Source organism: Ciona intestinalis, chromosome 5 (genome assembly GCF_000224145.3).
Source record: "Ciona intestinalis chromosome 5, KH, whole genome shotgun sequence".
Taxonomy (NCBI): Eukaryota; Metazoa; Chordata; class Ascidiacea; order Phlebobranchia; family Cionidae; genus Ciona; species Ciona intestinalis.
Window position 1 is genome coordinate 4,601,974 of NC_020170.2, and position 24,851 is coordinate 4,626,824.

Below are 24,851 nucleotides of genomic sequence, written 5' to 3' on the forward strand. Positions count from 1 at the left end.
ATAATACCGGTTTTCATGCATCAATATGAACTTTACTTGTTTTGTTTTAAAAATGTATATAACTTATACATCTGCGTGTTTTGCGACGTATATTTCAGATGTAAAAGTTAGATATGCTGTAAAGCGTGAGTTTGAAAATATGAACTTAAACTATTTTGTTTTGTTATGTTTTGCTCTGGTACGTGGTGGATCTAATGCAAGACAGACTAGAAACGGAGAAAAAGGTTCGTATATTTGTAAGACACCAGTATTTATCCCTACATGGCTTAAAGCCTAGCTTTTCATATATTTGTTTAAAAACAATTGGCTTACTATGTGTGCCTTCTTTCAGTTGATATCCGTAGAAGTATCCGTCCTCCTGCAATACTTCGAGCTGGTGAAAGCGTCGCTCCACAACCTGGATGTAAGTTAAACATGAATGAAATATGTATAGTAGGTTGGGGAAGGAAGGGATGGACAAACACTGGTGGGGGCCGAAGTATAGTGTATGCCTTTTAAAATAAGATTATATTTGTTATCGCTATGTGTTTGTTACTTTAAACGATCTGTGTAGTTGGTGCTGTGACAGATTTTAGGAATTTTAGGTACACTAGGTTGGAGTAAGATGAGTTGTGTTTTCAGTGATCGTCTCATTTGGTAATAAATAAAAAAAATTATGTAGATTTATGTAACTATATCCAACCGCCTCGAAATCAAAAACACGATTGGGAAACATGGGATAATATGTACTAACGGTTTAAATACTCATACAAAAAATCACTAGTATGCATTTAAAGTTTTCCAACTTTTTAAGGGTCACACTGTGTACACAACATACGAGCAGGAGCGTTTTGGGGGACTATATCTTCCAGGACGCTAAGAAATTTAAGAGAAACACAATTCCAGTGTACTTGGATGTGAGTAGATATTTTTATTATTCAAACATGAAAGAAGTGTTCGTTCGTAAAGGTTAGTTTGTAACTACAATGTCATTTATACAGGATAACAGCAGAAGCCTCCAGAAAGGTTGTTGTTGCCGTTCAAAGACTCACATATGGAAGTTCAGCAAGCGCAAGATGCCGAACGCAATTTTTAGAGGTATGGGACATTGGTGAAAAAATGAGGGTTACCATCAGGGTTATTATTATGACTTTTCCCCAGATTATCGACTCTGGAAAAACACAAGGGAAATATTGCGTTAGAAGACACCCTACAGGAGACTATGTTGCAAGAGGTGGTAACTATATAAAATAAAACATTCGCCACAAAAGGCGTACAACCATTCAAAAGTGTTTTAGAATATTTAAATTTTTAGATTTATTATATTAATTTAAAATCCAATAACAAAAGAGTTCAATTAAATTGACAGGTTCAGTCGTTCGCATTGATATACAAGGGGAGAGTGAACTTGCAAGGCTTATAAGAGATAGACGGAACCCCTTTGTTTTTATTTATAAATCCGTTCCACGCACAATAGTATCTGGTTTCAGGTATGTAAGAAATATTATTGGTGATTTTGATTAACAACAGTGAACATTATTCTACAATAATTTGTTTACGTTCTACATTATCTTATATTTTCAGGAGTACCACTTCTCGAATAAGCGGGATCAATACCTACACTGAAACGTAAATATATATATTATTTTTGAGAGTTAATCAAATAAGTACGAAATATTAACTGACTTCAATTACAGACCTCCAACCATTTCCTCAAATACACCGGGTGATAGGAATAAAAAAAGTAAGTAGAAAAAACGACTTGTTATGTTATTTAACATTAAAAAAAGGTTTAAGTTGTTGTATCCCCCACTCTGTACATGTTAAATCATGTCACTGTCGGTTAAGATGAATTCCGTAGCGACCCCTACTTCCTTATTGTGTTTTAAACAATTCACAACAGTTCATGGAAGTCGTAAGGTTACGGTTTAATAATTCTTTGAATGTTTTTTGTTTACCACCAAATGGGATGAGAAAATAGAATAAAAAGGTGTCCCATCTTACTCCACAATACTATATAGCAGCCATACCTTTAAAGGCGTATGATTCTGCCAACATACCTACGCATTTGTCGATCACTCTCAAATGTTGCGATTATAATTATACGTTTAGCAAAGACCGCTCTCTTCGTACCTCCACTAAGTGAATAGTTAACTGGGTAATTCGAAACCACAAGCCTCGTAAATCAAGAAACACGAAGGAAATCGTGTCAAATCTAAACCGATCAAAACAGCGAATCGTTACCATAAACTGTTTAGTAATTGGCGCAAAAACATATCGTGTTTGAGAATAGGATAATCATAATATAGGATGTTATGATGAATCTAGTGGGTAGCCCAATCTAGAGGTACTGCGTGTTGATAATGGTTTCAAGTGTTTTAAATTGATAGTATAGGCCTATACAGATTAATAGACTACACCTTAAAATAAATGAATGTAACTTACGCGTGGCCAGAAAACGACAGTGGTTATAAGTAACATGTTTTTTTAACGATATGTCTGAAAAATTTGACAACCCATTAGTGACTGGGTTGGAGCAATTGCTGTTAAGTGTATGTTGCATCTATGATTTAAAAGCTAATTAGCCCAGAAATAGGAAACAGGTTACGCGAATATAATAATCTATTTTCATAAAAAGTATAATTTGAGGTTGAATTATACTCTTTATAGATTTTCAATTTACTGTAAAAGTAATGCAGTAGAAGTGCATATACAGTTCTAATTGGGAACGCATAATCCAATGGTTGTAATATTTAGTTTGGCGTTAAGTGACCAACTGGTAATCATTCGACCACATTACCCAGTGTTTAGTGATATATCCCTTGGGCCATCTGAGTGTTATTAAATAGTATGGTGCACCCCTAACAAGAACCTAAAAATTGATAAGTTAGAAACTGTTATACGTCAAAAAAACAAACCCTGGAGTCGCATATTCTGCTGTGTAGGATGAAGCACATTCTAAAAAGATGACGTTTCCCGCATGCGTATTTATAGCTGTTAGACGTATAAGCATTTAATCTGCATGTGCATCGAGTTTAAAGCGATTTGCAAGAGGCGGATTACATGAGCATTCCGACAATTACGTTTCGGCGGAAACAACAGTTATTCTAACAACGGAAAACGAAATTATACAGATACAGCGCCGGGTAGTTTCGTCTTCAAAGAGTGTTTGCACCAGTTTTGGTACAACCGATCTTCGTCAAAATAGTTATTGAAGGACTAAATGCGTCATAGGAGGATAAGACACATTTTCATTGTTTGTTTTTTTTGTCCCATTTTGTAGTAAACAAAGAACATTCAAAGAATAAATACCGTTTTCTTACGACTTGTAAGGTTACGAGAGCGTTGTTAATTGTTGAAAACACAATCAGGATATTTAGATATTTTGTGCTAAAAGTGTCTCATCTTACCCCACCCTACTATACTCTAAACGCCGGACTGTTAATTTTGGATTGGTATAGTAAAATGTATATATAACACAGCAATATATATATATAATCGAACCGTTATATTTTAGACAAGAACAAGAAATACGGTGCCTTGACATTAAGTGGAATAATAGCAGTCATAGTGTGTTCTGCACTTGTGGTCTTAATTATAATCATCCTACTAATTAAAAGGTAGGAAATAATTAACTACAAATTGACACTTTGGTTGTGAAAATACAGATTTTCCACCATTTAAATAAGGAGAGCACAAACTTTGTTACATATCACTATTGTGTATTTGGTTATAACAAAAAAAAACTATTTTAATATACTTATATCAATATTTTTTAATATACTTATATCAATATTTTTTGGTCTGGTATAAAAATAATTTTTGCTTCTTTATTGTATATAGCTAAGTTTCTTTTGCAATGTAGCAATATTTAATCACACACTGTTGCGGCTGGTAGCAATTTTAGCAGAATATATTTTAATAATCAACTAAATGATAAACTCACAGGTTTTGCTTCAACAAAAAACAACAAGAGAAAAATGATCGCGAAGAATTAGGATCTGGTCTACCAACCAAAGATAAAGCGGTAATAGAGTTTTCTATTAAAATATTAACTTTACTCGTAATCTACTGGAGATAGACCTTTAAAGGTATTATAAAACTTGCTACGGAAACTTATTATAAATGATTTGTAAAACTATGAGGCAAGCCAGGACACTTTTAGCACGTTATCCAAATAACCTGATCGTGTTTTAAACAATTAAGAACGGTCTATGGGAGTCGTGAGGATACGGTTTTATAACTTTTGCTATAATAAATGGAACGAGGAATTAGAATTAAAAGGCGTTCCCATCTATCCCCACCCTTTATATAATATCCAACGTAAAACAAGATAGATATTACTTGTGATGTAGAACATATATGCAATTTAAAATAGCAAACAATATTTTCAGCCAAAACTTTAGTGTAATGATAAACATGTCATACGTTTATGTCCACTAACACTACCGCTCATACCAAACGCTGTACAAGTATATAAGTAATACACTTATTCGTTCTGCATTATCGTGACGTGACGCCCTGGGATATATACGCTGGTGAACGCGATTAATGGCGAATGATAAATTCTCAATACGAACCACAGCAATACACAAAAAACATAATTTTAATCAGTTAAAATCTTGAGCCCGGTAGGCAGAACAAAGTAAGCCCTATGTTTTCTCCAAGTATTTTGGGTTTAAACCGTTTTAATAGAATAACGCCAAATATTTATTGTAACTCTATTATATACTTATGCTTTTTATAAACAACCTATTTTGTTACACGATTTTTAATTTTTAAACTTGCGTTTAAAAAACGCCATCTTGTTTTGATAAATCGTGCTCTGTGGCGATATCGTGACGTCATGTAAGGTGACGTCAGTGCTCGCATGTCGCATGTATCAAGTAAAATTCAATTGATTATTGTTCAAACCGTTTGTGAGTATCCCCCCCTCTCCCCCCCAAAAAATAAAATCAGTTGTAAAGGCAATAACGGCCAAGCAGTGTCTGTATATGACAAATGTCTTTTTTTGTGTGGTCCTACACCAAGGATTGACTTAAGTTATTATTTTTTTGTTTAGTATAGAACTTTTTTTCAGAGTTATCAATATTCCCTGGGGGACAACGAGTTAATAATTACTTCCGAAACTGTGGTTCCACTACGATCAGCTAGAACACCCACAAATCATAACGGTAACGATTAAGTTATAAAATTTGCATGTATTTGTATGAATTATTTTAGTAACATGTTTCAGGTATGAATATTACTTGTATATACTTGTTTTTTACTGAGGTTCATGGGTTACACTTTATAGTACGCGTCTGAAATGTTCAAGTAACATTCCATTTACCTGGAAACCATTACTTTATTGGTTGATGTCTTTGGGCTCCATTTATAATTGCATTTTACCAGTAACATTTTAATTTATAACACATTTCAGGTCACGCAGTAAACATAAAAGATGCTAAAAACAAGAAACACCGTGACCGATCCGAAAAATTAAAAGATCGCGGGGTGGAGGCGCCGTCTAGCGGTAGAAAAACAGGGGCAAACTCGACTTCCGCAAAAAAGAAAACTCTAAAGGCAAGAAACGCACAAAGAGCAGACGCAAACAGAGAAAAAGAACGAAGGCGAAAAGTGGATAACAATAACGTTACCAGCAACAAAAACAATAACCGCAGAGTTGAGCAACGTTCTTCGGCAAATTCGCGCACTCAAATACGACCAAAGCAACGTCCGAGGGAGAGCAGCGACGATAGGCCGATTACTCGGGGCAGAAAGCCGAAAGCCGACCAACGTAGATCGAAAAACAAAAGCCGGGATGCAGCAAAATCTGCCAAGACCCCGCCCGGTGGGCATGGGACGGACAAGAAAAAAACAAATCGCAGAAAATCACTGAAAAAAGTAATCGCTACCCCTTATTCTCGTTACAGAGCTTGATTATATATTGATACAGACGTACACTGCATTATACTGCTATCTCGTTATATGTGATAGGTTTCAGAGTCGCTTACTTGTAGTTTCCAATTGTGAATCGTTGGTGAAACATCCTTTATGTTACGAGTATTCATCACTATCTTCGTTCTACATTGTAAACTGCTGATTAAATTTCTGAGATAAAAGAATGCACTTCGTTGAAGTTATACCATGGCGCCCTCTTTATAGAGGGCGCCATGAGTTATACCCATGCTTTGCAATCGTGCAATTCATAAACGTTATTTTTAACCTACTACGTCATACGGGGTTACTACAGGTCACCATATAAGTAGGAAAATGGTCGTAAACACATATTGTTAGTACCTACCAGTCGTTCTGATGATACTCGACTTGCTATTGCACATCCTCCTTATGTAGTATTGTCAGTTGATAATGGAAATCAAAGCTACAGCTAAGAAAATCTATAAAACTATGCTAAACCTTTACACAAACATTATTTACACTTTGGTTTATCAGAGTACAATAGCCAACGTTCAAAACAGCTCTGTGTATTACATATACAAATTCCCACGCTACTCTAAAATCTGAACTCCAAAAAGCATGTAGGCCTATAGGCTAAACAGCATTCAAGCAGTCAGTTTAAAACGTGTCGAGAGAAAAAAGGAGCAAAGTGCGCGCGCCGATCTTTTATTATGACTGCGCTTTAAAGAGAAGGCGGGAAAAGAAACCCCAGGCATATTGATGTCAGATACACATTTGAGAACGACGAAGGTATTGCGATTTAATTACAATAGTACAATTGTGTATCAAGCTATAGATATGGGCAGCTACAAAACATCCGTTACATTTTTTTTTCAATTGTGATATATTAAAAAAATAACACAAACACTTGTTGTATAAAGTTATACACAAGTAATGTTTACCGTGGTTGTCAAGTGCAATGCATATTAACGCAATGTCGCAACGTAAGGTATACAGATAAACAAATAAGTTTAAAATAGATTCTATTAAGATCTGTGTATAGATATAGCTAATCAAGTCCTAATATTATACGAGAATATAAAGAGAACATACTTCAAAAAGCAAAGTGTGTGGGGCTTCTACATTATCCAGAGTAAGGGCCTACAAAGACGTTACCCACATAAAATAGAGGCTCCCTTATAAACGAGAGGTTTCCCTTTTGCCTTTTTGCTCAACTTCCCAAGTGCTAAGCACTCGTTTCATGGTGCTGCCCTGTTCACCATCGCTGCCACTACAGTAGTCTTCATCAACTTCCAACTTTTTGACTCTCGGCTTCGGGATTGGGGGTAGCGGTCTGGTAAACCCGACAGTTTTTGGTATGGTCCGCACCCTCTTATTATTACTCTGTGTGTGCTGTCTATGGTTACTGTGTCGATGACGATGGTGGTGGTGATGATGGTGCATGGTCATAGCGTGCTGGTTATGGTATATCATACTGGGGTGAGGGGCGGAGGGAACTTGTCTTGGCATGTTTCTTATGGAGTAAGATACCGAATTTCTTCTTGAACCCGGCTGTATATCTGTGTGTTATGATGCGTTAATTTGACATAACCTACGTTTAAGTTAGCTTTTTGCATACAATAACGAAGATCAGAATAATGAAAACAACACAAAGAGGAAAATCAGCAACAAAACGTTAAAAAACAAACTTCAAAAGCTACAAGACAACTATAAAGTTGATTAACTTGTACTTACTCGGATCTGCTGACAAAGAACGCATGGAAACTGTGCGAGCCATTCCTGGCAACGAATCAGTTCGGTGCTGTTAAAAACATAGAGTAAGGTACGAATACTAATAGCATAATAAGTGTAAAATATAATTCAATACACTTAATGGTGAAATAGTGAATACAACATTATGAACCTAGTGTCCTACCAAAGGATTTCCGGTGACAGAACCTGCTGTTTCTCTCGCTTTATCTTCAGAAATCTTCTTTCTTAACTTTTTATCAAAGTAACATCTGCAGGTATAAACAGAATGTCTTATATGTTTTGCATTCCAAACTTTATTATCGCAAACTTATTATTTGGATATATTTTATGCGGATGAGGTCTCACGCCTTAGAACGCTATAGGATACGTATGGCATAGGCCAGAGATGGCAAATTATTAAAACTCATCTGCATGTATACGGTATATGCTTTGTACGCGACCCCACAAACAATGTATTCCGAAATTTATTGGTTTAATATGTTCTATTCTATGTCCTATATATCTAAGGTCATCGAACCCCTATATTAGCCGTATGACTTGGGCCAAAGTTTGGCACATTATTTAAATCTAACTTACAGTTTTATCAAAAGGATGGCGAATGCAAGAAGAACTAGCGATGAAACAGCAGCAATGATGATAATGAGATGAGTTGTTGAAAGACCTCCTCTTTTACGTTTCAAAGTATCGTTCGTCGTAATAACAGAAGGTATTACTACGTTTACTGAAAAAGGAAAAGAGTTGGGTTAACATAGTTTAGTCTAGAAAGTAAATAAACAAAAACCGCATACATGTACATTGCCATTAGGTGGATAATGTAAACAAGGTTGGGTTTCTTACACAGCAGCCACCGAAAGTATAAGTTAAATAAGTTCACATAGTAATTGATCTTGGTCATGACTTGGTGCATTCTCATATCATTTTTATAGAATTTCTGGAATGGCGTTCTGGTGATTTCTATCCGTAACCTAGCATTGCCAGTGTTTAAATGGATAACATACTATCAAATTGCAAACCTGGTTGACGATACTCTCCATATACTTGTGGATCATCATCAATATGAGGGTACTCAGTCTCAGAAGCATACAAGTTTTCAGTAGTGGTTCTTGGTCTAAAAAGAGCGCCTCTGTTCGACGAGAATGTGTTGCTACTCACACTGCTTGGACTTCTTCTTGGAGTGCTTGTAGTTCGTCTTCGATTTGCAAGGACAAGGCCGCCCACCGTTGTCGTCGGTCTATGCAAAGTTTTGTGTTTAATTTGTATATGTGGGACGGACGAGACGAGAAAATAAGTGTCCCATCTTTTCATTCTATTTTCTCATCCCATTTGGTAGCAAACAAACAACATTCAAAAAACTATTTTCACAGCTCCCATATAGACCGTTGTTAATTGTTTAAAACACGATGTTTGGATATTATGTGCTAAATTTGTCCTGTTTCCCCCACTATACCATAGAAAAGCTGCAAAAATATTAAAATGACGCCAATGTTACAAACGACAATATCATTCCTCGATTGGGGCCTTGTTAGTGCCCCCGAATAAGTAAAGAGTTTGGTATCTTATGTACAATATAGTTTGTCAGGTCGTAAGTTATCTAATATCGATAGTTAAAATGTGATGCCTACCTCCTCGGTCGAGCAGGTATCCGAGCTCCTCCAGTGTTGGTACGAGTGGGCTGAGTCGGTACAGGACGAGAATCAATCCATCCACCGACATCACTTGGACTGTATAATTTTTGTTAATTTAAGTTACGATAAATGTAACAAAGGCGAACTCTATTTATTAAACACAGAAAACACGATAATGAAATATGGAATATTATGTGCGGTATCATGGAATATGATTACAACGGCAAAAATATAATTTATATATGTTGTTGTCGCCAGGTGTATACGGGAAGTGTGAAAGATCTATTGGCGTTTGTTTTTTTCGGTGATCTTAAACCAAGATTATCCTAAAGAACCAAGGTTCGGGGGTTAAAGATCACAAAAACAAAAGCCAGAATGCCCTCCCCACACTTATAATAATATCATTACAAATAAAAGTGCATACATACTCGGTTGATGCAGTGGTGGTTGTTTGTCCTGCAGGAGTACTTTGGACATAGACGAGCCTCCCAGGGCGTCGTGGTCGACTTGCTGGAGACGGCATCGAGTTCACTTGTGAATTGAAGCTGTTGATGTTCACTTTACCGCTCGTGTTGTCAGTGGTCGTAACAGTACTTGCTGAAATTCATATTTTAAAATCATAAGTTGTAACATTAGTATTTCTATAAAAATAAAACGTAGAATTAAGCCAAATAAGAGTCAGCCTTTTTAAGTAATCATTTATTTCTGCTAAGTTGTTTTATGATATTTAAAAATCGTAGAAACAGAGGCATAGCTTTGATCACAAATCACCATCATAAAGTAAGCAAACCTACGTCGAAATCCGGCCCTTTCTCTCGTCAATTTATATGCAATGGAGAAGCCGCGAAACCTCCCTCGTGTACGGTCTGTCTGCAGATCAAGACGGAGAAAGGTTCCTACAAACAAATGACATTTATATATACAGTGCAGTGGGGTTAAGGTCGGAAGCTCCTAAACTCCATATTTCCTAATCGTGTTTTGAACAACGAGTCGTGAGGATGCAGTTTTCTGATTCTTCAAATATTCTTTCTTTACTACCAAACGGGAGGATAAAAAAACAAAACAAGCCCCATCTTACCCCAACTTACTTTATATACGTCCTGAATTGAAATCGGGATATATAACAAATGTCTTACCACTGGACACGTAATTTCCCGGTCGCTTCTTTCCACAAAATCGTCCCTGTGACTTCCCAATACTAGCATCGATAACCTTGAAATCAGATTTTTTTGGTAAGTACAAATTCTTAAACTGTACCATTACACATTATATTTACTTACATCGACGTACTGCTGTCGACAGGAATCCTCTCCAGCAGCTGCCATATTTAAGTCTCTGAATAAGATCATAACTCTCCAGCCGACAGCAGCTTGAATGCTTTATAGAAAACAAAATTATTATATCACCGCTAACTGAAACCATATGGATAGTAAAAGTATTTAGAAGGCCATGCTAAAATGGCTGCCCTTTACATATTGTATACAAGCACTTACATCCACGTGCATTGTGTCTGCGTTCCAGCAAGATGTGGATAGTTTGGACTTTTAAGATATTTCCAGCGTAATCCTGCTCTCATTCGTACGACGCAAGTCCCTAACGGTGTGAAAATACTGATTATGTCATATAGGATGGAGGAAAGACGGTACACATTTAGCACATAATATTCAAATATCCTGATCGCATTTTGAACAATTAACAACGGTCTATAGAAATCGCAAAGATACGGTTTTATAATTCTTGGAAAGTACTTTGTTTATTAGACCAAATGAGACGAAAATAATAGAATAAAAAGGTGTCCTGTCTTTCTCCACTCTACTGTAGGTTTTCACAGTTAATTGTAACCCAGAATAGACTGTCAAACATATATGTGTTGTATAATGCGTTAGACTTGAATTTAGGTTCATTATAAACAGTTTACTTACACCCGGGATCTCTTATTGGTGTCTCTCCATTCGATAATCTTTTTGGTGGTATAATACGCGATGTTACACCTGGAGTGAATCACATTAAACATATAGACAACACACAAACGAGAACAACGCACTCAATTTTATTTAACATGAATAAACTATCTCGTGTATACGTTTGCAAGTTATTTTACTTTTCGAACAGCAGTCTCGAATATTAGATGTATGGGACGAGAAAATAGAATAGAAAAGTTTGCCTTCTTGTTCTTACCTCACCTTACTATGATACTTACACAAAGTCACACGAGATCAGTCCATACTATTTATAACGTATTATGTGTACTGCAAAATATATGTCACATTACTGCCAGTGACTGTCTTGCCTGTCTTAAACATTCATTGACAAAGCCAAACGTTACCCACCTTGAACGATGAACAACACAAAAAGAAGAGCACAAACTTTAGGAAATAAAAACATGACTTCAATAATCGTTTTTTAAGTCATATTTTTATTGAAGTTATTTTACCTAATAAATTTGAGCACTAAATAACTATACTTATACAGGGGCTATTTGTCTATTAAATAGAAGATTTAACTGTTGGTATACCTTTACTCGGGCATGTTTTACACTCTAAGCGGCAACCTAATCCTACATATATATATACCCTTAGGCGATCACATCGCTTTTGTCAGTAAATGTTTTTTCAATCCACACCCGTATTCTAGAAGTACTTTTACATTGTCTTAGAAAACGTATCATTTCCTAACTAAAAACCTATCAACCCTGCATTTTTGTCACACTTACGAAACTAACACAACCAGAGAGACTTTAGTGCTACCGACAACGAATCACATTTCTATTGGTCGAAAAGTAGACAGGCAGGCGAAATTAGGCCTCCGGGCATACAATGACTTCTACGTTGTACCAAATTCGACTCGTTCATTGAAACAAATTATACACATTCTTCTATTCGCAATTAGTAAACATTTAACGCCAGACCCCGGTGGATTCTTAATCGAATTCTAAATCGAAAAAAAAGGCACTTAGTTATGGTTAAGAGTTTTGATGAAACAACTTACTATGGTTATATATTGAAATATTACGCATTTTCAAAGACATATCACAGTACTCCATGTAAAAAAATCTTATGAAATATACACAGTGATAAAAAATTATAAAATAGCTCAAATGACTAAAAGATTTAAGTTGTAACTGCGGGTATACGCTGCAAGAATTATATAAGCTTTTCAGGAAGCTCGCGTAACTGATTGTGGACTTTCATGGTAATTCGTTCAGTTGAATCATTAACCTCCCGACAACGACGAACCACATTGTCATACAAGTCAAGTAGTCGTCCTTTGTGAACACTTTCACCGTAGTTGCTCACTGCCCATGCATGTATGTAATAAGGGGGGCGCACACTGCTTTCTTCTTCGGCATCAAAGAACTTTTGATAGCAGCGAATAGCTTCCTGGTGCTCCCCTATAGCAGTAAAGAACTTCCCACAGTGAACAAAGCACTTGAAAGCAACCATTTCATCCGTGTTACTACAAGCATCACGAAACAGTTCGTTGCAGACAGCCCTTCCTTCTTCAATAAACTCTGCGATCGAAACATCTGAAAAGTGGCTAATATGTTTAATTAAGTAAGAAAGCTTTAATTCGCCGTATACTAAGAACACGGAACAAAACCTCACCTCTAACTAGACTTGTGTGTATTCTGACCATTTGCCTTTGCATTCTCAGTTCGTTGTACACGCTCCCTTTTGTTTCTCTTGCTAATCCATGTTCGTACAATTGATAATCCAATGTTCTGTTTTTCTGTATAGCATTCTCGCAATCCAATTTGAGTTGCCTCAATTCCCTCTTTTTCATGTTTGAATCCGTTTGCAGCTTATTTGTAATCAGTTTGATCGGGACTACTCCTGCAAGTTGCGAAATATGCTCATGAAGGAGACCAGTGCCAAACTGATTGCGACATTTCCGAGAAATTGCAAACGTCATGTTAGACATCCACAATCTACGTTTATGTTCTTCGTAGGTTGCGTTATCTTGGTCAAATATTACTCGACTCGCGGAATGCAAAATAGAGGCTATTCTTTCTCCAAAAAATATATTAGCATAGTCATTTTCTTCCAAAAAGACTCGACAGTGCCTTAACTCTTGCAGAATTTGTAATGATGTCACTGGATTTGCTTCCAATGTTTCCTTAACTTGGGTTAACCTTGTGCTTACCTGGCCATCAGCACAAAGCTTTTGTAAAAATTGGAAGTCATGGCTATCTGGGCGAAGAATCAAAACTTTTTGTATGTAGTTGTCGATAAACCCAGGACCGAGTTTGTTGCCAGCATTTCGACATTCTTCTATCAACTTGTCCACATCACGAGTGTCTTGTCCTTCACGGTGGATGTTCTCAAATTCTGGAAAAGACATGCTTCGGTTGAATGCAACTTCGCATACGATTTCAAAAGCCTTCTGCAGATATTTGTTACATCTTTCCTTGTACTCGAGCGCTAGACGGCAACCGTGAGCTCCGAACACTTCGTATACGTGACCAATCAAAAGTTGAAACATAGGGTCGTCTCCATTGCCAATATTCATAGGTCCAATGTGGTCTAAAAGACTTAGTATGTGTGGCAAAAGTCTTAGCACCCTTTTCATGTACTTCTTTTGTCTCAGGTCCTTGCAGCTCACAGAAGCGATCACTTCAACGGCGCATACAATGGGGTTAACATCCCGAGATATCTCCTTGCAGGTGCGAAATGCGTGAAACACGACTTCGTGGAATGTCATGTCACCATTATTGTTCACGCTGCACAATTCGTGTCTTTTCAGTTTTTGGATAAGATAATCGGCGTCCCTTCTGTTGGCAACACGCGCATTTCGAGTTTCATCAAAGCTACGGAAATATTGGCAAAACCTTTTCACCAAAAAACGTGGTATGCATGTGTAATGAAGGTAGGATAAGCATTTCAGTACTTTCCAAACTTGCAAACTTCTCGTTTCGTTTGGCTGACCTGGTTTAAATTGCATCGTAATTGCGTGGAAGATGTGGTGGACACTAGGACCGTACTCATCCTCAAGGAGTTCACTTTCAAGTTCACGGACTGATACTTCATCTTTCTTTAATCTCTCTATGTAAGTAACGTAAGATAATTTATACTCTTTGCAATAAGCTTTTGCTGTACGGATACCTAAGGGTGAACCACTAAATCGTTTCCAAATGTCAATAGCAGATTGTCTCTCTTGTCGCGAAGCACCAGTACAGTCTGGAAGAAGGTAGTTTATAGCTTCGTTTTGGATGAAACCTTCAACTTTGATATGTTTGTACACTCTATTTTGTTCGCGATAAAGACTTTCCCTTTCTTCTGTTTGAAGAGTATTGCCAAGCATTCTGGTAGTTTTGTAAACGTGAATGGGTGACTCTGACCGCGGTACGTTTTTACCTAGACAACATTCAAAATCAAGAAACAGTTCATAGTCGCCAGGATCAACATTTTTTTGGGAGACATCCTCCGCAATAATAAGTACAGGAATACTAAGAGAAATTAGGAGGTTGACGAATGACTCTGAACGATTGTTTTGTAAAGCGCCAAGGACGGAATCTTGTGGCGCCGAATCCTCGGGAGCTAGATTATTTCTGTATATCTCTGCAACTAGATCGGTAAATGAATGCTTTACACTCTGCTTTTTGTCTTTACATTCCATATGCCACCGTACGCTCAGAGGCGCCTCACAATAGGGAAATTCTCGGGCTATCTTTCGCATGATCTGGGACTTTCCTGCTCCTGGGAATCCATAACAATGAATAATAGCATCGCAGTGTCTGTGCTCTGAAGCAGCAGATCGGACAGATTTATAACTTTGTGTTTCTTTAAAATGCGCTATAAGTTGACCTACACTGCTAATCGATCGTTGAAGTCTGTGTTGTGAGCTTGAGGGTTCTCCTAAAAATCGCACATATATGTAACTGTGGTAAAGATGTTAAATAAACAATACATCTATATCTTCGCTCAAGCAGTCGGCTAAATTAACAGCTAAATTAAGTTTACTTTTACCACGAGACAGTACGCAATTTAGAAAAACATATCTTTACCTTTTGCATTACCGATGGGAAAAGACTACCTTAGACGTACAAACTTAGATTATAACAATCTATAAAAGCATATTTACCTGCAACTACGTTCAGCTGACCGCATTGTTCAATAACTACAGTACTGCTTGTATGGTCGTTGGCCATATTTGTTAAGTGAAACACTATACTTAACTCTGTAATTGCTTGTATACACATAAACGAGAATATAGAGCAACAATAATGGTAGCAGAACTATAGAATTTTGTCAAATGTAACACTTCTTAGTCTTCTAAGGGATCTGATTTATTTATCTCGTATTTGACCTTCAAATCGCCTGACTAACAGTAACAACGACACATAAACACCAAATATATATGTTCCGGAAAACAAAGCACAAGTTTGTATAACGCGTGACACAAAGTCCAATCGTATCGAGTTTCCGTGTTTACATGAGAGACCTATTATTTGGTGAAATGTGTTTCACCAAATAATAGGTCTCTTAAAAATAAAAGAAACCCTATTTGGTGAATACGCAGTGGTTTATGCTGTAAGACCAAAGCCAATGAAGAATAATTTCTTTGAACTTTCTGTGAGACTAATCCATCGGCTGCTGGCTTATAGTGTTATTTTCTTTTTTTAATTATTACTATTATTAAAATTTGTTATTATTTTGAGAGGCTACATTTAAAAAAAAATATTAGTGTTCTTATTTTTTTAGAAATTCTTCTATTTCTAAACAACATCCTTTTAGAAATGTTTGTTTTCGATTTATAAGATTAGCGATTCCGGGCCGAATTTTTGCCGTTCAAATCGAGTAGTATGCTTATGTTCTACTTTTGTCCGGATTTCGTGGTTTGTTGGGTGAAAATTGGGTTTTTGCAATTAGGCAAACGAAATACATAAAGTATCATATATTTTTTACCAGAATAATGTATATTTGATGTATTAAATACGTTTTGCATCAGCATGGTCTTGGTAAACCCGGAATTTAATTAAAATAGCTAATAAGTGCAGGATTCATAATTCAATTTCTTAAACTTTGTCACAAACACAAGCGATACCTATTTGCTGAGAACTCCTTACAAACTTGGAAAAATGCGATAGTGTGTAAGTAGACATCGGACAAAATGTTTCGTCCTAATCGTATGCGAATTCGCACGCCCGATACTGCGTACAGTCATCTTAACACGGCAAATTATACATCAAAATAGTGGTTTGGTAAAACGTACATAACTTTGTAAAGGATATTTGCCCAGAAACTATACACACACATTTTACATTTCCAGAGTTTCGTGATGTGGCAATATTTATCACAAAATACATCCAAGATACAGTGTGAAAAAGGTCGTTTGCAACACTCATTATACTTGCTCCAAAATACAATATAAAATACAAAAGTTTTGTTTAGCCCGGGATACAGTAGAACATATTGCGTATCAGCTTAATCAGCAACTAAAACTAGAATTGTTCCCAGTATAAACCATACGAATATTCGGGAACGAGCATTGGCCTAGCAGAAATTGACCGTCACTTTTACCCTTCTGAATAGGTTATTAGATTAAAATACACAAAACAACAGCTGTACACAGAAGTCGGCACACATTCAATAAGATATTAAATCAATTCGCCGCCAATTTTTAAATTTAAACAAACAAAGAAGTAATAGAATTGACATCACACTTGTCACTGTTACGTCACATATACAGCTTGAAGGTGGTAATAAAACGGAAGCCAACAGTAAAAGCTAATTATCTCGTGGCTAATAGAGGTGACAGATCCAATGTGTAAAGGAGAATTGAACGAAAGCAAACACAGTAGACCAATTGCGTATTTCATGACAGACACAGGTAACTAAAACTTATGTTTTTTAAGTAGTTATATTTATATTGCTAAATCAATAAACAAAGGCGTTGTCTGGTGACTAAAGGCAAGTGTTACATGGCTTCATAGTCCATAGTGCACATACTGCTGGGTTATTATTAAGTATAACTAAAACCTATGTTTATATACAGTAGTTATATTTAAATCAATAAACAAAGGTGTTGTCTGGTGACCAAAGGCCGGTGTTACATGGCTTCATATATAGTCTATATTGCATATCCTGCTGGGTTATTATTCAGTATATCAACTGTTTAATTTAGTAATTATAGCTTACACTTTACAATTACTATGTCATTAATCTGTCTTGGATAATTATTATGTTTACTTCGGACTAGTATTTATTTTACTAAGAGGCTACTGCAGTTAGCACCGGTTCTTACTAATGTTGATACCTTACCCTTACATCACATATTTTATATTTGCACATTTGGTTGTTATTATATTTCTACTCACAAAAAATTAAAACATACACATGATTAAAAGAGTAAGCGTTGTATGTAAAAATGAAACTTAAAAAAAATTAATCTGATTACATATGTTATGGTTAGAATGTTTACAAATAGAAAAACTAAAGTATACAAATGATATAAAAAGTAAATGCGGCATGTAAAAATGGACAATATTAAGAAGAGAAACCACCAGTTCAGATTATGTTGAAAAAATCACATTACTACTTATTTTAAGGGTAGGAAAATTATGTTATACAAATGACTTAAAAAGTAAAGGTTGTTTCATACAGCTTGTATGTAAAAATGAGACATTATAAAAATGAAAACCACCAATTTTAATTGTGTAAAAAAATAAGCAAGTTCCATATTTTTCAGTTAGAAAATGAGCTGTTATTATATTTCTACATACAGTTCTATGGAAAAAAGGATACAAATTATTCAAATCGGTAAATGTGGGAAAATTGGCAATAAAAAGTGAGAAAGTACAATTTTTAATTGTTATGAAAACATAGTTACAGGGTAAAAATAGATATGTATACATATTATTTTACAAAAGAATAAAAAGGCACACAAATTCATATAACCAACCGAATTTATCATGTCAGGTTTATACAGAATAGTGTAGCAAGAAGGGACATATATATTCTATGTATGAAAAATTTAGAAAAGTGCACATTACAACAAAATGCAAAATTTACCTAAAGCAACGATTGCAAACTTTAAGCTCTTGCAGCAGATCGGTAAGCTGATTAGTAAGATCAAGAGGCATAGGATTATTTGAAGCTTTTACATGTAGACACAATTTCAAAGCTTTGTCATACAAATTTTGTACCTTCCCCTTAAGTACGCTGCTGCTAAAATTACATACCGCCCATGCCCGCGTTGCAAATGGTATATCTATGTTGCAACCATTAATCACATTAAAAAACTTTTCATAGCAACGAATCGCTTGTGCATGATCTCCTATTGCTGCATAGAACTTCCCACAGTACACTATACATTTGAAAGCAACCATCTGGTCTGTGCAAGTAATAGCCACTTGATAGAGCTCCTCGCACACTGACTTGCCCTCTTCAATGAAATCGTTGTTGGCAGTATCTGGAAACCAAAAACATTACTTTACTATGAAATCTTGCATAAAATTTCAAAATATAAGAGATATGGTTGGTTTTGTCTTTTCACACATTTTTCTGTAGGGTGTAACACAAACTGCTTTTATTAAAAAGTTTTTGGCTTCTGTTTTTACCATAAGCATGTTATAACAACTGTCGTTTTACCCTTACTTTACAGGTTTTGACAATTTTGTGTACGACTATTGATACCGTGACTGAAGAGACCAAATCATTTACTCAATATTTTTAACAATAACATTAGTAAAATGTACAAATCCACTGATAATTACCTCTAACCATCTTAGTATGTATTCTGGCAAGATGTCTTTTAATGTTCATCATGTTGTACGGACTTCCCTTTGTTTCCATGACCAAACCATGTTCGTAAAGTCGTTTTTCTACACCTACTGGAGGTTCTACAGCTTCCGAACACATCTCCTTTGCTCTTGTTAGATAAGCAGTCTTTTCATCTGACTCCAACAGTTGATAAAATAGTAAGATAATGGGAACTGCACCCCCCGTGCGCGAAATGTGCTCAAACAAGAGACTGATATTAGAAAGGTGATGACACTGCAATGATAGCGCATAGGCAAAATCTGACATCCACAGTTTCTGTTTATGCTTTTCTGACTGGCATGTGGTCATGATAAATTCCCATTCTACTTAAACTGTGAAGAATGGAGGCCAACCGTTCCGTGAAAAATATCTTGGCATATTCCTTTTCTTCAAGGCAAACACCACAATCTCTCAGCATCTGAAGAATATCTACTGTGGTGGATGGTTTTTTTTTTAAAGCTTTTTCGACTTTTTCAAAAGTTTGTAACTGATCCGGGCGACAAATATCTTTCAAATATTTAAAGCCATCACTCTCAGGTCTGAACACAAAAACTTTGCACTCATATTTATCAATAAACCCTTGTGGCAGCTGCAAGCCGGCATTTGCACATTGTTGCACCAAATCACGGGCACAGGCATCAATGTCTTCAGTTTGAGATCTTCCCAGAAATTCACGAAATGAAACTTTTTGTCCGAGCGCAACTTCATAAACAATCTCAAACGCTTTTCCCAAAAACTCCTCGCATATATACTTGTACTCATGTGACTTTGTGCATCCAACACCACCAAAAACCTCGTATATGTGACTGAGGAGTAATTTAAACTCCTTATCAGATGGAATCTGTACGTCCACTTTTTGTGTATGCTCCAGAAGCCGTAGAAGGTGTGGCAAAAGCTTAAGAGTCTGTTTTGCATACACCTGACCTCTCATGTCCTTAGAACTCACAGAGGCAATCACTTCTATAGCACATTTAACAGGATTAAAATCCTCAATCCATTCTGGTTGTTTGGCGACACGAAATGCATGAAAAACCACCTCATGAAATGTCATGTCTTTATCCTCACCATTTTCAAGGACACATAGTTCGTGGGTCTTGACTTTATTTATGATTAATCCAGCTTCAGTTGTGTTTTTGTTTCGAATATTTGACACCTGTGAAGTCCTAAAATACTGACAAAACCTTTCAACCACAAACCGTGGAACACAAGTAAAGTGCAAGTAAGATAAACAAGTCATTACTTTCCAGGTTTGCAACTCTTTTGCATTATCCGGGGACTCAGGTCTAAATGGCATGATAATGGCCTGGAACATATCCTTAGCACTAGAACCATACTCCTCAATTAATAGCTCTGATACATCTTCATAGGCTGAGACCTCATCATTTTCAACAATATCTATATATTCAGTGTAATTTATCATAGCATTATTGCAGTATGCCTTAGCAGTACGCAAACCCAAGGGTGAGCCACTAAATCTTTCAAAAATTTTGATGGCTGCAATTTCATTGTTCTCATTTGTATCAGTGAAAAGATACTTAATAGCTTCACCTTTAGTAAATCCCATTACTTTCCTGGTAAAGTATCGGCCAACCCCTGCATTGAACAACCGAGTAATCTCTTCTTGCTGCATCGTTGTAGGTTGGACACGGGTGGCAATATAAACATGGATGGGTGGTTTTGGTGATCAGAAGTGACAGAAATATTTGCAAGTGATCGCTGGAAATCCATAAATAATTCCATGTCATCTTCATTTAGATTTCTTCTAGTTACATCTTCAGCCACAATCAGAACTGGAACATTGCTTGATTGCAGCAAGTCAACAAAAGACTGAGCACGTTCATTATCCAAATCACCTATTATGCTATCTATAGGAACACCTGAGTGAGCTAGTCCATTCCCATATATTCTCTGCACCAATTCTTTGAATGATTTCTTTATTTTATGCCTTTTATCATCACACTCAATGTGCCATTTAACACTAACTTCAACTTCAACTTCTGAAAATGGGAACTCCTGGGCAAGCATGCGCATTATTTGGGACTTCCCTGTCCCTGGAAATCCGGAGCAATGTATAATAGCATTGTTAGTTACATTGTGTACAGCAAGTGCTTGCAATTCTTGAAACTTTTCTGTAGTTTGGAAATGAGATATAGGCTGGCCCAGTTGGCAAATGGAAGTGGGAGGTTGTACATTTGGCTGTTCCATACTACCTGGTATTAATGGAAAACCAATTAAACCTAACCTATATTAGTATTACAGACACTGAAAACAGCCATTAGTAAAGGCAAATTAAAAAAATAATAACTTAACAGGAAAAATAACAGGAACTAGCAAATAAGACTCAAATAAACTTTATTCTCAGTTTATCCTGCCACAAATAAAATAATCTTTCCAGCATTCCAAGCACTTTTACAGATTTTTTAATAACTAAGAGTTTAACTAGACCAGTGGTTCTTCAGCCCAGTATTTTTATTTTACCCATGACAGAAAAGCTTGAAGGCACAGTGATTTAGGCTTTACTGGTTTACTTCCTCTACCACACAGCTTAAGTATTAATGTATCATAGTGTAGAAACCACTGCACGAGATAAACACTAAACTGTTACATAAGCATATGGGTACTAGCTTTAACCATTGTAGTTCAGGGATATAAAACAAGCTTCTTCGCATAGGGTAAACCAAATCTGGTTTAATTATTAAGCCACAAAAAACGTATGCTTGTTTACCTTGATTAACAATAATGCTGGAGATGTTAGAATCACTTAAATTGAAAACTTCAGTGTTGACTACAATACTGCTTGTAGTACTTTCCATTTCTACAAAGGAAAAATTAATAGCTAATTTTTCAGGGTAAAATATAATACACAAAGTCAATACAAATAATAGCATACAAAATTTTAATATAAAACTACAGATATTGCATTTATAAGAATTAATCATCATACAGCTTATCCTTCAGCATTAAAACTAACTAAACCTTAACTTCTATACCACAACCACACATCCTATACTGAGCATACTGCTCCCACACAGGCCACTCACTTGTTTACACAGCACAATGCCACGGTAGAATTCCCCTCTTTGCCCCAGCGTCGATATATGTTCCGACTTTTCTCTGTATTCTGTATGCCCTATTGAGTTTCACGGAATTCAGTCTAGGGGCAGACAAAGGCACGAGCCTAGTCGCTAGACCAAACTATACGAACTGTTAATAACACACTGTTAATATACAAGCACTGTTCGTTTTTGTGATTGTATATATCATTAAGCATTTATATTGATTAAACAAGCTACCAGAAGTCCAGAAACAATTAGTCGGCAGTGCATGCCATACCAAGAAACAATTAGTCGGCAGTGCATGCCACACCTGAAACTGTTACGACGTAAACAAAGGTAAATCACTGGCTGTGCCCTGAGGTAAAACGGTTTACCGGTAAAACACGCATTTAGGTGTTCAGCAATGCAAACCAAACGATCAAACAAAGACCAACAGCCCAGATGATGATGCGAAATACTTTCCTAGCTAATTATTAATCGTCTTGAAACATTAGCGCCGCACGAAACTATGGCGTCGAAGGTAAAAAGGAAATTGCGCTTGAATAGTGTGACGTCATAGACAAACGCGAAAGGAAGAAGGGGAAAGTTTTCCAGTCATGTGACGTCGTGAATCGATTGCACTGTGACGCATCACCAAATGAACGGGGCCACTGTTTTGCCGCTGTCAGTGTATATACATACGCAAGCCTGCATATACGCGAAGCATTTATATACGCAAGCCTGCATCCTTCTCAATGATATTTCCAAATGTTTTTTTTTAAACAGGAAACAATAAATGTACATTTTATTATATTTTTGCATCACCTCAGAGTAACGTTACACTAGCAAAAAACTTTACAATCGAAAGCTCTGTCTCCGCTGGACGTGGCGTTTCAGAAATTCGCTCTCGACTGGCAGCTTAGCCATAGAAGCGGATCGTTTTAGCCCTTCTGATTGCTGCGTCGGTACTGGAGTCAAATCACCCATGCTCTTTGCCGCGTCCATTCCCTGTAGCTCTTGCATCATGTATGCAGCCTGCTGCCGTTGCTGGCGCATCATCTCGTCGTAGTTGGGCCTTTGAATACTGCGCCACAGCCATGGGCGGGACATAGTACACAGATGACATTGGATCTATTTGTGTGCTGTATATTGGTTCAGGGTTATGGGCTGGAACTTCGCCATAAGGGTTTTCTCCACGATAGAAGCTGTAGTTGTTCATTTCTTCGATCTTTCGTATTTTAAAGCTTGCATGTTCTGGGTGGCGGTTTGTAGACCTAGCAGACTGGAACGACTGAACCGAAAGTGTATCATCCTCTGGGCACCGACTGAATAAGAAAATAATGTCATATGTTTTAATCACTCACATAAAACTTATATTTCGATCTTAAATTTGAATAAACCTTCCTAAATCTACATTGTAAAATCCAATTCACAAAGCACCAATGTTTACCTTCTGTAAAAATCCCACTGCGGATCATATCTTCCAGTTGAGTTGGTTTCTATAGCAACGGAATCGTAAGTGCAAGGCTGGCAGTATCGTTCATCATCCACAGAGTTGCCCTTCGCTTCTTCCTCTATTTCATCTGTAGCAATACACAAATGTCATAAACTGATATGGAAAACAAGGGCCTAAATAAAAAAAAAGGATAATAGAAATGATTATTAATGTGAAAAAAAATACTCAATGTAGATTTACTAGTAAAAGCAACATTAACACCAAATATATACATAAATAATACTTAATTAACCGCTGCACCTTTGTTTCTATATTCTAAGTAAGTCATTTTCTACATTGTGCAACGAGGCACAGCGGCCTGTACGTGGGCCACATTTGGCCTGGATTTGGGCCACATTTGGCCCATAATGTCCCAAAATTTACTTACCTTCGAACGTTACACTTCTACTACAACCACATCCACTTTTACGTCGCTGGAATTTCGGTGAATAACCAGGAAGAGATAATTTATCTCCTGCCATGTAAGTTGATTCTGCAGGTTTATAAATGTCGTCATCGGGCTTCTTTTTTTCTTTTCCCTCTTTTCCTCGAAATTCATCGTATCTTTTTCGTAGTCGTCTAAAATGAAAACCCAATAACCAAAACTGTACGGTTGTAAAAAAATCTTTAAAATAAATATTTTTTATGGAAACGCTTAGTAAACAAAGCAACCGCTAGGGAACCAATTATAGCCAAGCCAGGCGAGATTTGACATTTTTTATTTCCTCAGCTATTTCACCACTTGCCGATGAAAAAACGCCACTGTGTTGATTGTAATTGCTGTTCGCGAAATCAGTTGTAATGTGTAGCAGTTCGTATTAGTAGAACTGTGTTGTAGTCTGTATATATAAAGCATACTGTTGCCCAAGAAAGTTGTTTTAAAGACGTACTATAGCGGGGAATGAACTATTTCAAGGTATGTATACGTTCTATTCTTGGTTTGATACATTACATCCATTAATACGAGTATTTTGAAATTCTAAATATTAAATGTAAAGTTTTACTTTCTGAAAAGGAATGCAAGTCCCATGAGTACAATCATTACACATAATAAGCCGATCAGAACGTAGATTCCAACGCTTGGTGACGAGGGTGGGCTTGTATCGTCTGTAAATAATATATTTTATAAACCTGTATGTCGATACTCGTTAGTTACTTGTTTAAAGGTGTAGATACTCGTTTAAAGGTGGTAACTCCATATATTTTTTATGATTCGTCGACGTAGGTCACCAAAATAGCTGTGGTTTATCTAATTTGAGTTTGTATTTAATTCGAGGTACTTGTTGCATGTAGAAACACAGTT

General features: G+C 36.5%; 5 protein-coding genes across 5 annotated transcripts in view; 1 reads left to right on the top strand and 4 right to left on the bottom strand.

Moving 5' to 3' along the window:
* The first annotated feature begins 99 nt into the window (after positions 1-99).
* Positions 100-6,086, top strand: LOC100187518. The gene is made up of 12 exons (XM_002129536.4): positions 100-224; positions 332-403; positions 794-896; positions 981-1,077; positions 1,141-1,213; positions 1,349-1,469; positions 1,564-1,608; positions 1,677-1,723; positions 3,497-3,599; positions 3,928-4,006; positions 5,060-5,153; positions 5,402-6,086. The coding sequence occupies exons 1-12, from the start codon at positions 140-142 to the stop codon at positions 5,899-5,901; spliced, it is 1,419 nt and encodes a 472-aa protein (XP_002129572.1). The 5' UTR covers positions 100-139; the 3' UTR covers positions 5,902-6,086.
* Positions 6,087-6,430: 344 nt separating this feature from the next.
* On the bottom strand, positions 6,431-11,988 carry LOC100178074. Its single transcript, XM_002129735.4, has 13 exons — positions 11,588-11,988; positions 11,180-11,248; positions 10,751-10,850; positions 10,538-10,634; positions 10,394-10,469; positions 10,052-10,153; positions 9,686-9,854; positions 9,255-9,353; positions 8,646-8,863; positions 8,209-8,353; positions 7,796-7,880; positions 7,615-7,681; positions 6,431-7,439 (listed from the first exon to the last, which is right to left on the bottom strand). Exons 1-13 carry the CDS (start codon positions 11,640-11,642, stop codon positions 7,057-7,059), a joined length of 1,665 nt encoding a protein of 554 aa, XP_002129771.1. The 5' UTR covers positions 11,643-11,988; the 3' UTR covers positions 6,431-7,056.
* Positions 11,989-12,309: 321 nt separating this feature from the next.
* On the bottom strand, positions 12,310-15,853 carry LOC104265769. Its single transcript, XM_026834460.1, has 3 exons — positions 15,339-15,853; positions 12,863-15,112; positions 12,310-12,783 (listed from the first exon to the last, which is right to left on the bottom strand). Exons 1-3 carry the CDS (start codon positions 15,454-15,456, stop codon positions 12,401-12,403), a joined length of 2,751 nt encoding a protein of 916 aa, XP_026690261.1. The 5' UTR covers positions 15,457-15,853; the 3' UTR covers positions 12,310-12,400.
* Positions 15,854-17,547: 1,694 nt separating this feature from the next.
* Positions 17,548-22,223, bottom strand: LOC100182781. The gene is made up of 4 exons (XM_002129804.4): positions 22,060-22,223; positions 21,744-21,833; positions 18,973-21,228; positions 17,548-18,668 (listed from the first exon to the last, which is right to left on the bottom strand). The coding sequence occupies exon 3, from the start codon at positions 20,646-20,648 to the stop codon at positions 19,299-19,301; it is 1,350 nt and encodes a 449-aa protein (XP_002129840.2). The 5' UTR covers positions 20,649-21,228; positions 21,744-21,833; positions 22,060-22,223; the 3' UTR covers positions 17,548-18,668; positions 18,973-19,298.
* Positions 22,224-22,841: 618 nt separating this feature from the next.
* Positions 22,842-24,851, bottom strand: part of LOC100175759 — a 6,156-nt gene continuing 4,146 nt past the window's right edge. The window contains exons 11-12 of the mRNA XM_018812055.2: positions 23,504-23,636; positions 22,842-23,378 (exon numbers count right to left, since the gene is read on the bottom strand). Of these exons, the coding sequence (XP_018667600.1) occupies positions 23,033-23,378; positions 23,504-23,636 (479 nt within the window). The 3' untranslated portion in view covers positions 22,842-23,032. The remainder of the gene's footprint in view (positions 23,379-23,503; positions 23,637-24,851) is intronic.

Bases quoted from the DNA above. Each gene is read 5' to 3' on its own strand.
- LOC100187518 (XM_002129536.4), top strand. From the start codon at position 140: ATGAACTTAAACTATTTTGTTTTGTTATGTTTTGCTCTGGTACGTGGT. The intron at 1,609-1,676 runs GTAAATATATAT...CTTCAATTACAG, and splicing joins ATCAATACCTACACTGAAAC to ACCTCCAACCATTTCCTCAA. The intron at 1,724-3,496 runs GTAAGTAGAAAA...GTTATATTTTAG, and splicing joins GGGTGATAGGAATAAAAAAA to ACAAGAACAAGAAATACGGT.
- LOC100178074 (XM_002129735.4), bottom strand. From the start codon at position 11,642: ATGTTTTTATTTCCTAAAGTTTGTGCTCTTCTTTTTGTGTTGTTCATC. The intron at 11,249-11,587 runs GTGGGTAACGTT...GATTCACTCCAG, and splicing joins TGTGTTGTTCATCGTTCAAG to GTGTAACATCGCGTATTATA. The intron at 10,851-11,179 runs GTAAGTAAACTG...TCACACCGTTAG, and splicing joins ACCAATAAGAGATCCCGGGT to GGACTTGCGTCGTACGAATG.
- LOC104265769 (XM_026834460.1), bottom strand. From the start codon at position 15,456: ATGTGTATACAAGCAATTACAGAGTTAAGTATAGTGTTTCACTTAACA. The intron at 15,113-15,338 runs GTAAATATGCTT...TGCGATTTTTAG, and splicing joins TCAGCTGAACGTAGTTGCAG to GAGAACCCTCAAGCTCACAA. The intron at 12,784-12,862 runs GTGAGGTTTTGT...GCCACTTTTCAG, and splicing joins ACACACAAGTCTAGTTAGAG to ATGTTTCGATCGCAGAGTTT.
- LOC100182781 (XM_002129804.4), bottom strand. From the start codon at position 20,648: ATGCAGCAAGAAGAGATTACTCGGTTGTTCAATGCAGGGGTTGGCCGA.